The sequence below is a fragment of the Pelecanus crispus genome, chromosome 4 (assembly GCF_030463565.1).
Source record: "Pelecanus crispus isolate bPelCri1 chromosome 4, bPelCri1.pri, whole genome shotgun sequence".
NCBI lineage: Eukaryota > Metazoa > Chordata > Aves > Pelecaniformes > Pelecanidae > Pelecanus > Pelecanus crispus.
Genome location: NC_134646.1, coordinates 85943825 through 85956843, shown reverse-complemented (window position 1 = coordinate 85956843; position 13019 = coordinate 85943825). Strand labels below are relative to the sequence as shown.

At 44.3% G+C, this 13019-nt stretch overlaps 1 protein-coding gene across 4 annotated transcripts in view; it reads right to left on the bottom strand.

Annotated features, from left to right (window-relative positions):
• Positions 1-13019, bottom strand: part of EXOC6B (exocyst complex component 6B) — a 312903-nt gene that overhangs the window by 257869 nt on the left and 42015 nt on the right. For all 4 annotated transcript variants that reach the window (XM_075709031.1, XM_075709030.1, XM_075709033.1 and 1 more), the window contains exon 2: positions 1693-1858. In XM_075709031.1, the coding sequence (XP_075565146.1) occupies positions 1693-1858 (166 nt within the window). The remainder of the gene's footprint in view (positions 1-1692; positions 1859-13019) is intronic.

Here is a 13019-nt window from a genome sequence, read left to right as displayed (position 1 = left end):
CTTCTTTCATGGTATTTCCAATGGCCTCATCCTGCAATCAACTGCTGGATGAATCCTTGCCATGGAAAATGCCATTGTAATAATACGGGTGCTTCTGGCGTCGGGACACCCCCCTGCGAAGGTGTTCCTGCGAGCACACGTCCGTTTGTGGGATGGAGACTGCATCTGTAAAGCTAGAAGCCTGCTCGGAAATGCCAGAGGTAGCTTTAAATGAATAAATAAATGTATGAAAAGCAGCAGTCAGCACACTGAAGTTAGAGTTCTTCCTTCTTTTCCAGAAAATTTGCTTTTCTGCAATTTCCGCCCCCCACACCCCTTATTTATAACTTCATCTTTTCTAATGCGCATTGAACAGTCTCCCACGCTCCCAGAAAGGTCCTTCAGCCAGAAAGACCTGCTGTGCTGGTCTCTGGAGACAGTCCACGCCTTTTTGGGTGCCACACAACTCAGCCCCATTCACTAAGCGACTGCGGGGTTGCTTTCAGTTTTCAAATCAAGGTCACACCTTGCTGCTGCAGCAAGAGATGGCCCAGCAGTCTCCCCTGCCTCTGTTCTAACTTGTGCAGGAAAATGAGGAAGGTTCTCTGACCTCTGGCACCGATTAAGTCATTGCTGTGCTTTTTTTATATGCCCCAAATTCTGGAATACTTGTGTTTTAAGGCACAGCAGCCAAGCTTCAACTACAAGCCCACCTGGCCCCTGCATGTAGGAACACCTCCAACCTGCAGGTCCTTTTTCTCCCCAGAAACCCGCCTAGTTTCCTTCCCACCACTTATCCACATTCTGATCCTACAAACGCCTCTTTCCACATACTGCTAAACACAGTTTTTCAAGAAATAGGTAAATTCCACCTTTCTCTCATCTTTCTGCACAGCTTTAAAGGCCACAATACTTGGAAAGCCCATTCCTAGCTGTAACCGTTCTGTCTTCTCCATTCTCAGCTCAAACCAGTTTACCTTCTAGTTAAGCCAACCAAACCTGAAGACGCTACTGAAAAAGAATCAAGCTCTGTGTAGGTTCACACAGTCTTTCAGTATTTTGTGAAATCAGTTGTTATTTTTCACTACTGTTCCTGCTTACAGCTGAACACTTCACAATGCTCTGATGTTCATTTGCTTTTTAAATATTCATGCTTCACTTGCCACCGCTGGGCAGACACCTCGTGACTGCAGCAGAGTCAGATCTGCATCCGACCTCTTTGCTGATTTGTCTCAAGACACAACGCTACCTGTAATGAGAATTCAGTGTCAGATGAGGCACTAAAGTAGATGCTGCTATAGCAGACCTAATTCTGACTGTAGAGCTTATTTTTGCTTAAGAAATTGGTACAAGGTATACCAGGAAAAGCACGTTTCCTAATGCAAAACAGGCTCAGCTTTACGCTTTCTTGTGCTTTTAACGTACCACACTGTTCCAGCTTGCCCAAATAATTGTCAAACTTCAAATGACTAACCTATTGCTACAGGAAGAATGAAGAGAGAGATATATATTTAATTTATTTTTGTATTTTTTAGACAGAGGAGAGATGCCCTAGACAAAAGGTGAAAAAGAGACATTCACGTGGTTTCACAGAATCCCAGAGTGGATCAGGTTGGAAGGTCCAACCTGAGCTCATCTGGTCCAAGCCCCCTGCTCAAGCAGGGCCACCTAGAGCCGGATGCCCAGGACCGTGTCTAGACGGCTTTCTCTTACCTTGAGTTTTTGAGCTTCTCCTCTAACTTTCAGCAGCTCCGTGATGGAGTCCACAAAGCCCTGGTAATGGAAGTTGCACATTTTCTCAATCTCACGATCATGGTTTCTGATTCGTGCTTCCAGTTTCTCCATGAAACGACCGTGTTCTTCTCCATCATAGACAGACCTAAAAAGAAGATGCCAACATCGGTCAAGATTCCAATATCCGTTTACTGTCATTACTTACAAGAAACATTCAAAATATGAGCTTTAAAAAAAAAGCTCCTGTGATAAAGGGGTAGTTCTGCTTTTTATTTGCATACACCAGGCACCAAAGTCAGGTTTGAAAATCTTTCTATTCCAGCCCTTCTTTTTCTTTTTCCACCTGTCAAACACCAGCTTGATGTTCCCTCAGAGACCGCAACACGGCCGAGCCAGCGCTGAATCATGTGAAGCAAAGTCTTCGTGCTCTAGCTTTGAGCTCAGCCATCTCTGCTCACTGTCTGCCATCGTATGCTGTAATACTGAGCACTCCTCTTGGACAATTTACTGGGTGTTCTTCATGCTTCTGGGGTAAAATCTACAGTGAAAAAGTATCACCTATACAGCTGCCAAAATCCATTCCCCTTCTTATCCCTAGTTTTGCCAGCAGTTAGCAGTGTTGCTGAAAGGCCGACACAGCTGAAGACTACCCAGACTGATGGGGATACCCCAAGCCAAGATACCATGCATGAAAGCTGCAAGGAACAGGTAATCTTTGCTACAACCAAAAAAAAAAGCACTAGTGTTAAATTTAAGGGTGGAAGTTAAAAAAAAAAAAAAAAAAAATCTATCTTTCATATTTTCTTAAATTCCACGCAACCGGAGCTTGAACTGCCACATTAAAACACTTTTTGTTCTGTCCAGTACCAACGCATGCTGTCTGGTAATGATGATTATTTCCAACCGTTTTGTAAAGCAGCCTAGAAGGCGACTCTCTCATCCGCAGAAAGAGCCGCTGTGCAGAAGCAATAGATCATGACTGCAAAATAAGCAAAAGTTATTCTAGAAAGCAGAGGGATTTTGTCACACCCTGAAACGGTATGGGATTTTCAGGGTGGTGTTTTCTTGTCTTTTTATAGTAAACATAGATATTTTCTACAGAGTGTGGAAATCCCACCCTTAAACTTTGTGAAGTTTTAGTATTTTGAAGAGCAGTGTTAACTCCTAAACCTGAATTCTCGCTCAATCCGAAAAACTTAAGTACGTAGTGAGCTTTATGAGTCTGAGCTTGTACTGTGTCAGAAAGTAAGGCTAAATTAATTATACACTGGACTCCATGCAGCCATTAGAGATAAAAGATAGGGAATGACAGAGCTGTAACAAGCTATAAGAATTAAAAAAACCAAACAAAAAAAACCCCACAACTAATCGCAGCAGTGACAAGCAACACTTCAGAAAGAACCAGAACTAGATAAATCCAACCAGACACGTTAAATCTTTCTGCCTGCAGAAAGCGATACGATCCTTCAGTGTGACCTGTGCTCACAAGTCACTTTGGAGAATTCCACCTCTGCAATCCACAAAGGTCTCAAAGTAATAAAAAAATACCAAGACAGGACTAAAAGCTGGAGGAAATCTACTTAATTATCATTCTTTAAAACCTGCCCTAGCAATTTCAATTATACAGTTTCAGTAAACCATTCTCAATAGCAAAACAAAAATGCCAAATCTTTATAAGCCCGTTTAAAACTCAGTGTAAAATAACAGTCACCAAGAGTAAAAGTCTTCAAAAGGTGACCAGATTGCCACCTTTATTTCACGGTAGAAGGGTGCTAAAGGTGAAAAAGAGATATAACTTCCTAAAGTTACATGAATGCCATCACTAGCATCATGCTAGTGGTTTTTCCTTACAGCTTAGCAGAGTTTGGCTGGGAAAATACGAAAGTTGGAGACAGAGTGCCATCTAGTGCTGCACAGCCTCTTTGCAAGGTCTCATGAAACGCAACCAGGCACCTCCGCTCCAACAAACTTAACTCAAAGATAACTCACATACCATAGCCAAATAAAGCTCGACAAGTGGCGGTTTCATTCAAGTACAAATTTAAAAAAATAAAAAACAAACAACAAAACCCAACAGTAATTACGGGTGCCAAATAAATGCGTTTGCATTCAAAGGAGAACGCCATCGGCATTTACAGAGGCATCTATCAACGGGGGGGAAAAAAAGAAAATCTCAAAATTACTTACAAACTCTAGGCAAAGCTGCCTTTGTAGATGGCTAACCTAAGACATAGGGGTTCAATGACTAAAACCCTTTTATTAACTTTTTAAGCCTAACTCTAGGGCAAAAAAAATAAGTTGGTGACAGGCAGCAATGAAACCCCAGCATCTCAGGGGTCAGCTCTAAGCTTAAACAAACTCCCTATCTTCCCTTCTGGGCTCTCCTGTTCATCCACAAGCCTCCCTCCCGAGCAGGACCAGCATCCCTCACTTCCATCCTCCCTCTAAAGCACCAGCAAACGGGCAACAGCCAAGCAAGCCCCAGCCCAAACTGCAACGCACTCCAAAGTTGCAGGATGTCAACTCCAAAGTTACGGGATGTCAAGTTCTTGCTCTGTGTTGAACATCATCATAATAGCGGACTGCAGCGACTGCGCAGTGACTCTTAGCTCAAAATAAACAATGTAGGGGCTCGGTTTGATTGCAAGAAGAGCAAATCTATCCCCTGCAATCACATCAAAACACACCTCCAGTCCCAAACTCTACCATCCTCATCTTTCATTCCCTGGCTCTGGTAGAGACCCACCTTCCTCAGCTGTTTCTGCCACTGCCCAAACTACAGCATTGCTCTTGGAAAAGCTTCCTTGTGATCCCATCTCTTGATGTTTGCGCACCATTACCTACCTAGCGATTGCCAGCTGTCTCAAGACCAACTCTGCCTCTCACCTGATCCACTCAACTGAGCACCTTCCTTAGGTATTTCTTCCTTTTCAGGATTACCGCATCTGGGGCATTGTACTTCCCACTGCTTGCCTCCCAATCCTTCGGGACACCCGCTGCCTTGTTCTGGATCTCCAGGTCTCTCCAGCTGCTCCCCTGTACCTCACTTCTGCACATACACTCTGCTCCCTAGTAACATCTCTCCTGGTTCAAACACTAATTATAGCCTGATCTGGATCTTCGGTTAACTGCCCTGAAGTGACTAGTAATTCAGAAGACATTAGAAGGTGATGCACAAAAAAATTTCTAGAAAGAAATAAATCTTACATGTATATTTATAGCCACTAATAATCATGACAGAACACAATGCAAAAATAAAGTAAGGAAAACAAATAAAAATTAGAATTGGTTTGGGTTGTTCATTCTCTTGGTTGTAAATAACAAAGCACTGTGACAATGCTATAGAAAATGATCCCTGAGGCTGCTTTTTTTCCTTTGCTATAAAAAATTGCTGGTCAGATAGCTTTAGCAATAAGCCTCCCCCACAAAAAGCCTTTTGATTAAAAAAGTCTGAGAAAGAAGTCTGTCCCGCATGCACTTATCTTATAACTCCGGAGCAAGCTGTAATTCTCCGATTGAAGACTATGCTCAGTGACAGAGCTGTCTGGTTTACATTTTTTAAGTACACTCACTAAACAAAACCATTTAAGATGACTTTAAAAAGTTCTTGGATTGTACTGTTAAGTTTCACAATTTCTGCATTCATTTAAAAAATCCACTTCATTTTCTCCCCCCTTCCCCAAAAGGTCAACTGGAAAAATCTTTCCAGGAAAGCCATAACAGGGAAATGCATCAGGAGTTCCCAACTGTAGCCTTGCGTTATTGCGGAGTTCAGCCCCCGAAACAGGGGCAACCAAAGCTGGCCCACACCCAGCGGCCAAACTCTTAACACCGGGAACGCCGCAGGCGCGGACTCATGGCACAGCCGGACGCTCAGGTGCCTTTTCCATTTTCCAAGCACACAGAAACACGACGTGTTGATGTTGAGCCTTGCACAGCTTCACGCTCCCTCCGCGTCCCAGAGCCTCACTCAACTCTGCCTGCACTCAGCCCCCACCTTGCTCTGGATACTCCATGGCATTCCCGATCATTCCATCGTCCACAAGAGCAAAAATGAGGGGAAGAGCAGAGGTTTGGGGAATACAGCCCAAGAGAAGACTGAAAGAGACAACAAGCTCAGCTACACGTCTCCTTGAAGGCGATCAGAGGCAGGACACCTCGGGTCCTGCCCCGAGCACCAGCACGCCCTACGCTCCCTCCAGCCGCGCTTCAGCCATTTCACCCGGCTGTTCTCAGGCCGGCAGGTCCTACGCCAGACACCGGACACACGCTGAAAGAACACCAGGGGAGCAAAACATATATTGCACACGTATAAATTACTGCTAGAAAATATTTAGGAACTAGCTTTGCAGGTCCTCCCTACATCTCACGCCCAACTGGTTAACAAGAGGGCTTCGGGCGCGCTCGGAGAAGACCAAGCCGCGAGGCTGAGCCTGCAGCTGCGTTCCCAGTGAGAGCTGCCGGCAGGACCAGGACTCAGAAGTAACCTAAATAAATTCAGCTGAAAGTACAGAAGAGGGAAATCTCTGGGGGCGAAATGAAAGAGATCTGGAACAATGCAAGGAGGACATTCTGGGGACAGTGGAACAGAAGTGATTTGCCTTTGTTTTCAATTAATAAGTGGAACAAATTCCTGAGTCTGTTGTGGACTTCAATTTTTTTTTTTTTTTCCCCCCCCTTTAAACTTCTGTAGTGGTTTTAATCCCTCAGAAACATTTTCTTCTCATTAAGCTACATAAAAGCATTAGCAGTTTGTTTAATCTTATTCTAACTTTTGTAATAAACAAATTAACTACTGAACAATGCAAAGAAAAAAAAAAAAATTCAAGAGTGGTGCAACAGCTCCATGGAAAAAAGGTCAAAGAAAGTTTGCAAGACTAATACCTGTTTAATATCTTAACTGTCAGAGTTCACAGCTTCAAGCCTAGTGCTTCACAAAGTTTACCCACGTACTAACACAGCATTAGCAAGTTGTATTCCAAAGACACCCCACTTACTTGCTGTATTACACCTGAAATTATCTCAGTGGAAGAGCAAGTGTAGAATTTGCTTCTTGTTTTCATTCTGCTAATTAAACAGAATTTAAGCCCACTCTGTTTTGTCATATCACCCACATAGGTTTACATTTACGTCACGAACACAGAGAAAGCAGCAACTTCTTTTTCCTTTTTGGAGAAGTATATAATGTTTAATCATAAACATTTTTCACTATTATAGTTTAGAAAGCATTCCCATGTGTACTTTTCCTACTTGGACCCACTTATCTTGCACACACCACCATCGTCTTTTCAGTCTACAACAGAAATCATTCCAATCACTGTAAAATTCAGCAAAATATCAGCAATACCCCATTATCACGAGATCCTGGAGCAGACAACAAAGGTGTTTCTGAAGAGCACCACTATATTATTTGGCAAGATAACCCTGGTTTAATAGCTGGGAGCACCTTGATTTCAGCAAAGTCCTGGCATGGCCCCGGTGGGTGTTCTCACAAGCACTCCAGGAGGAACACTGCATAGAAAATTACCACAAACCACACGCATACACTACTCAAAAACCATCCTAAAACCGATGTTACTTGTCAATGACGGGCCTCAACCAGAAGGAGCTTTTCAACAGGGCTTCTACGTGCATTTGTCCTGGGCCTGGTTTTCTTTAGCAGTTTTATTAACAAATTGGAAAATATAATGCAAGCTGTACTTTCTAAATACGTTGGTAACGCCAAAGCGAAGGGAGTCGCAAGCCTTCTGGAAAGCAGCAGCCAAAGACCTCGAGCAACTGGAAGCATTTCTAGAAGTCAAGAGGTCAGTAAAGGCAAGCGCATGGCAGTGGTCCAAGGAAAGGTCAAAATCAGCAGCGCAAGCACAAGGGGGTCAGAGGGGAGGCAAGAGACGCAAACCCCACGCCAGCCACCTGCCATGGCACCTCATTTATCGTCCCATGAGGAGCCAAAGGATTTGGGGTTAGATTTGAAGAGAAAGGGCTGGTGAGGACATGGGAAGCTCAGAGCCATGGCAGAAGACCTCCGCTCCGCTCAAGAGGGAGGCGGGCGAGGAGTTCTGCAGAGCTGTTACGGAAAGGACGAGAGCAGATCGATTTGCAACGAACTAGGTTAGATTTTCCGATAAAATGCAACTGAAGATAGACAAAGCCCTGGAACAAAGCGTGCCGGGACACTGGAAACCCCGTTCATCAGAGTTTAAAAATAAGTTGAACAGATGTTTGTTCAGGGATGAAGAGCGGACGTGGTGCTGTCTTGCAAGGTCAATAGGCTGCGGGACCTCAGGCGCTCAGACAAAACCACCGACCTGGCGGGGTAGAGCAGTTCAGCAACAGTTAAAATACCTACTGGCTTTTTGTTTGTTTGTTTTATATAATTTTTTTTTTTTTTTAAAGCAGGGTCAAACAATTAGAAACTTACAGAACCTCAGCTGTTATCCCTATTCCACACTGAACTGCCAGAGACCAGAGCAGAGCAGACAGGAGCATCAGCCCAACCTCACACCTCCCACACAAGAGAGCTGTTTCAGCCTCACCAGAGAAATACACTACAAACTCTAGATGACGAACATAATAAGGCCAAGCAGACTAAGAAAAAGCCAGATTAAAACCTGATTTATCATGCAGATGCAGAGGCACCTGCCACAGCAGCGCCCTGGAAGCCGCCACTGCAAGCGACAGGGTGGGTATAATATCATGAAACCAGAAGAAAAAGCATTGCGTGAAAGCAAAGTAGGGATACTACTAATATGCAAAATCCTTGTCTTTTGGAAAGTATCTTTTCTATTATGGCCTTTATCAGCACCACACCATAGGCGAGCTCTAGTCGCACCTGAGCCCAGGCTTTGCATTGCATTTGCAGAACAAAAGACCCTACCAGTCCCAACATCAGCGTAGTGATGAAAAACTTGAAGACCGGAATACCAGGACAAGGCAAGAGGCACAAACCACCCTAAAAAGCCACCGTCAGACTGAAAAGTCTACTTGAACCACCAAATTCCCCAAAGGGTCAACTTCTGTGTTTCAGTACGTATCTACAGACTGCAGGAGAGAGAGGAGAGGGGAAGAAGTGGTTCCTAAACTAGATACAAGACACCAAGAGTTTTGGTGCAAATTATCCCCTTCCTACAAAACTTCTAATACCCTCTCACCATTCGATGTAAAAGCTACGATATCAAGTTAAAAACCACACACATTACCCCATCTTTTTCAAAGAGAACACGGAAGACCGTAGTTTGGTCACATCTTGCTTCCCACTCCCAAAGCACTGCGAGATGAAGACCACCTCCATCACAAAGGTGACAGTTTTGGAGACAAGCACTTTCTACCGGACACCACTCTTCTCTTGCTGTGCTATTCACCCTATCAGCAGCACAAGAAAGAGGAGAAAACCAACACTGGACAATGAAGAAGAAAGGCACCCTCCCAAAGCATCCACAAATCAGATTATCGATAACAGAATATCATTTTTATAAACGCTACAGAATTAATATTTTAGCCATTACATCTATAAAAGCAGATTAGATTACCACAGAAAAATGTTAATGCCTAAACCGGCTGTGTTATTGTCCAATAAAAGTTTTTTCCTACTAACAAAGTTCATTTTGTTGTCTTATGCATTGTTTAAACAAGTTGATTTTTTGTTTTTGGTGCATTCTTGGCTTTAAGTCTTGGACCCTCCTTTCTGCTGTGAAGCAATGTTGTCGCAACATCCAACAGAGGCACAACAAATCCTCAAGACATGCGTGATATTAAAAGCCCTGCATTATAAAAACCACACAAAGCGCATTAGAATTGACAGCAGCATGATTGGTAACTTCCACGCTCGAAGCGTGCATACCAGCGCCTTTGCAAGAGGACTGGGGCAGCCTGGCACACGGGCTTACGCGTTGCTCAGGATGGTCTTTAAGACCAAAGCAGCATCTTCCCTGCCTCCATCACCTCCACGGGTGGCACGGCGTACGACATGGCACGGACGTCCCTGCCTGGCAGCGTGCGGTGCTCAGCAGCGCCAGCTCCCAGCTCCTTTCCCCTTGCAGAAGAACATGGTTCACTATCAAGGTCAACTCAAGGTCTCACTCGCAGGCAAAAGTTGAGCGAGATGGCACAATTCAGCTCTTCGCTGCCAATTCATTGTGTTGAGGAGTTCCTGACTTTCAGCAGCAGACAGATTTGCACTCTGCAGGCAGCTTTGCCAGTGGAAAAAGCTCTCTGCCAGCTCCTCCGCCAGTCCCGCTAACAACTTCTGCCTTCCTGCTTCAGCCCTTATACCCTCTCCTGCACCACCAGTCCCCCAAAACAGAGCGAGGCTAATTCTAAACATTTTTGTAACCTTGATCAATTTAATCAAACCAGATTAGGAGTAATCACACAAGTAGCTCCAGAAGGAAACTTTATGCAACAGGGACTTCTGGCAGAGACAAGCATCTTGCTGACCCAATTCCTCCCATCAGCACAGCCCAAGCTAGAGTTTACAGTCTCGTTTACAGTCTAATAATTGCTTTCTAAAACTCACGTGCAAGTCTCAGATGAGAAAACGTGTAGGCTTCAGTTGCCTAAGTATAGATGCCTGGCACCCTTTGAGACACCTGCCTAGGGCATGTCAACCCAACATAGGACCTACAAAGGACCAGGGCTTTTTCAGAGAGGCAGTTGGAGGCCAGACAAGACACATCCCGGCATCGCAAGCGGCACTAGGTACATCTGTTTCAGCGGCTGAGCCGCTCCCTGCCTGCGTTAGCTCAGTTTAAGACTGAGAAGTCCTTTTGTTCAGTTTGAGAAGACTCAGGTCACGAACCCAGAGTTAGACATGCCAAAAAGCAGAGAGGTTCTGTAGGAGTCACGCTCAGAAATCACTTTGACTTGATGCATGAAGATGAAAGGGCATCCCCAAAAGATAAAACTGGGAACAGAAGAATGTTTACTGCACACTACCTTACTCTTGTAGTTCTCCGTTGTTTCATTTCTCCACCACATTCCCAGGACCCACGCAGTCAAAACAAGACTGAATAGTGATGCGCCAGAGTCTCAAAGCGGCAACGAGTTTTCAACTAAGCTTCACCAAAAGTATTTTACAGATTGTGTTTTGGTTGAGGAGGGAAGTGAAGTGACTTTAAGGCAAAACAACAGGTCAGGACCAGCTCTAAGAACAGAACCCAGATGCAGAAGCTGGGAGAATATCTGTTAGGGCTTGGGAGCTCAATGTATGGCATGCATTTGCTATAAAAACCAGAAATAGCTGAGCTAGCCCTGCTGAGCTGGGCCCACTCAACAGAAGCAGCATTCTGGACTCCAACAAAACCAACCAAAAGACCTCCATAAAAGAGAGTCACTAACTATGCCTTAAGCTTCTGTTGTCCCAACTGATCCAGGGTTGAGGTTTGCAACAACAATGCCGAGTTTCGAGTGAGTAAACCCCTCTTTGCCAACAAATTTCAACCTCATCCCCAAACTGCTGCTCACTTCTGAATTCCAGTGCCGTAACCGAAAGCCCATCCTCTTTCTAACTATAGATGCCTACTCTGGCAAACTCATCTGGAGGACATGAGAGCAAGAGCAACGTCCTCAGGGAGGAAAGCGGGATTAAAAGGCAACAGCATTTGGGATGTATGACTACCAGAGGAGGCCCAGACTCACATTCCCATGCAAATATTTCTGTCTATTGAAGAGAGGAAAAATAGTAATGGGCTTAAATTGCCCAGAAGAATTAGGTTAAACATCAGACAAAGTTTTCTAACTGCAAGAGTAGCAGAAATCCAAAAGACATCATCAAGGCATGGTACGGAATCTCTTTAAATCGATCATTTCAAAGAATAAGTTAGAAAAACATCAAGCAGGAGCAGATTAGATGCATTTGCTGCTGGAGACACCAAATACATCCTCAGATAGGGAGAGGATTGAGTAGGTGGCTTCTTGAGATCCCCTGAAGCCCTGTTTTCTACAGGTCCAACCCACAGAATAGCTGAAGTTCTTTGGAAACCACCTGATCTTAACCAATGCTGTACTAAGCCCTGATGCTGAAAGCAATGGTGCCTCTGACCCCGGGGGTACTAAATCCTTCCAGGTTTTTATAAGGGTTTCAAAGAACCCAACTCAACTTTCACTGATGGCAACAGACAAATTCCCCGTTTCCTTCATTTGTACAAGGTCAGGTCTTTAGTTATAAAATACTCTAAAGCCTTCTTAAGCGGGCACTTATGACAACAAAGCACTTTTAGGCTATACTTACTGGAAAAATGGAGCCACCATAAAGCCACAGCCATCTCCAGGGTAGAATATAGCTATTCTGTGCCAGACAAGATTCTGAAGGAAACGAAGAATAATTACCCTAATTGAAAATATAATGGAACGACTTGGTTATAATGTCCCTATTAAAGAATGAAATTCAGATGATAAAAGACATTAAGAGGGAGAGCTTGAACAAATTAGTGTTCAGCCTCCAGAAGAGCCAGGAAACGTAAGGAGCAACGCAAAGCCAGGCAAGCCAGAACAGCTACAACAAACACGAATGCCCCCAACCGAGGCAAGTATGGAGAGAACTGGCCACGAGCAGAGCTTTCAACTTCCCTCCTCTTTTTTGCGAACACAATGGAAACAATTCCCCCAAGAACAAAAGCGATGCGTCAGCAGGCCCTACTCTCTCAAGCTCTTTCAAGTTGGAAGGACAGTTGATTTGCACCATGTGTAGGATAGGAATGCTCGCTAGAACCAAGCGAGATAAATTTCATCCCATCCAAGCTGGTTAACATTAAGACGGAGATGAATCATCTTTACAATGCCTGTAAACAACACTGTTTAAAAAAAGGAAGAAATCTAATGATACACCCTAGTCACACTTACTTTGCAGGAAGTTTCTGAACATTTATACCATATGTACTATTGTTAGGAAAAGTGTCAAAATAAGGGGGCAGACACAAACCCACAAGAATCAGAGGATGCGGACGTAAAGCCACCACAAATGTTCTGATCTCCCTTCTGCTGCGCCTGCGATGGTGTTCCAGTACATCTAATCCTTTACAACAGGCAGGGGCTGGGAGTAGAGGGCACACTCAGAGTAACGGAGTAGATGTACATCAGATGTGCTATTTATAACGAGAGGCAGAAAGCTCAACGGAGTCCTCTGCTCTCTGTCTCTGACTTTTAGTGAAGCACTGAATTTTAAAAGGGGGAAACCCAAGTATCTGAAACCACGACAATGTGGGTTACTTTTATTTGGTGACTCAGGTGTGAAGGAAATACCAACACCAGAGCACTGAACGTGCAAGTCGCTGAGCTACGCAAGTCCCAAAACACACCAAAAAAATGAC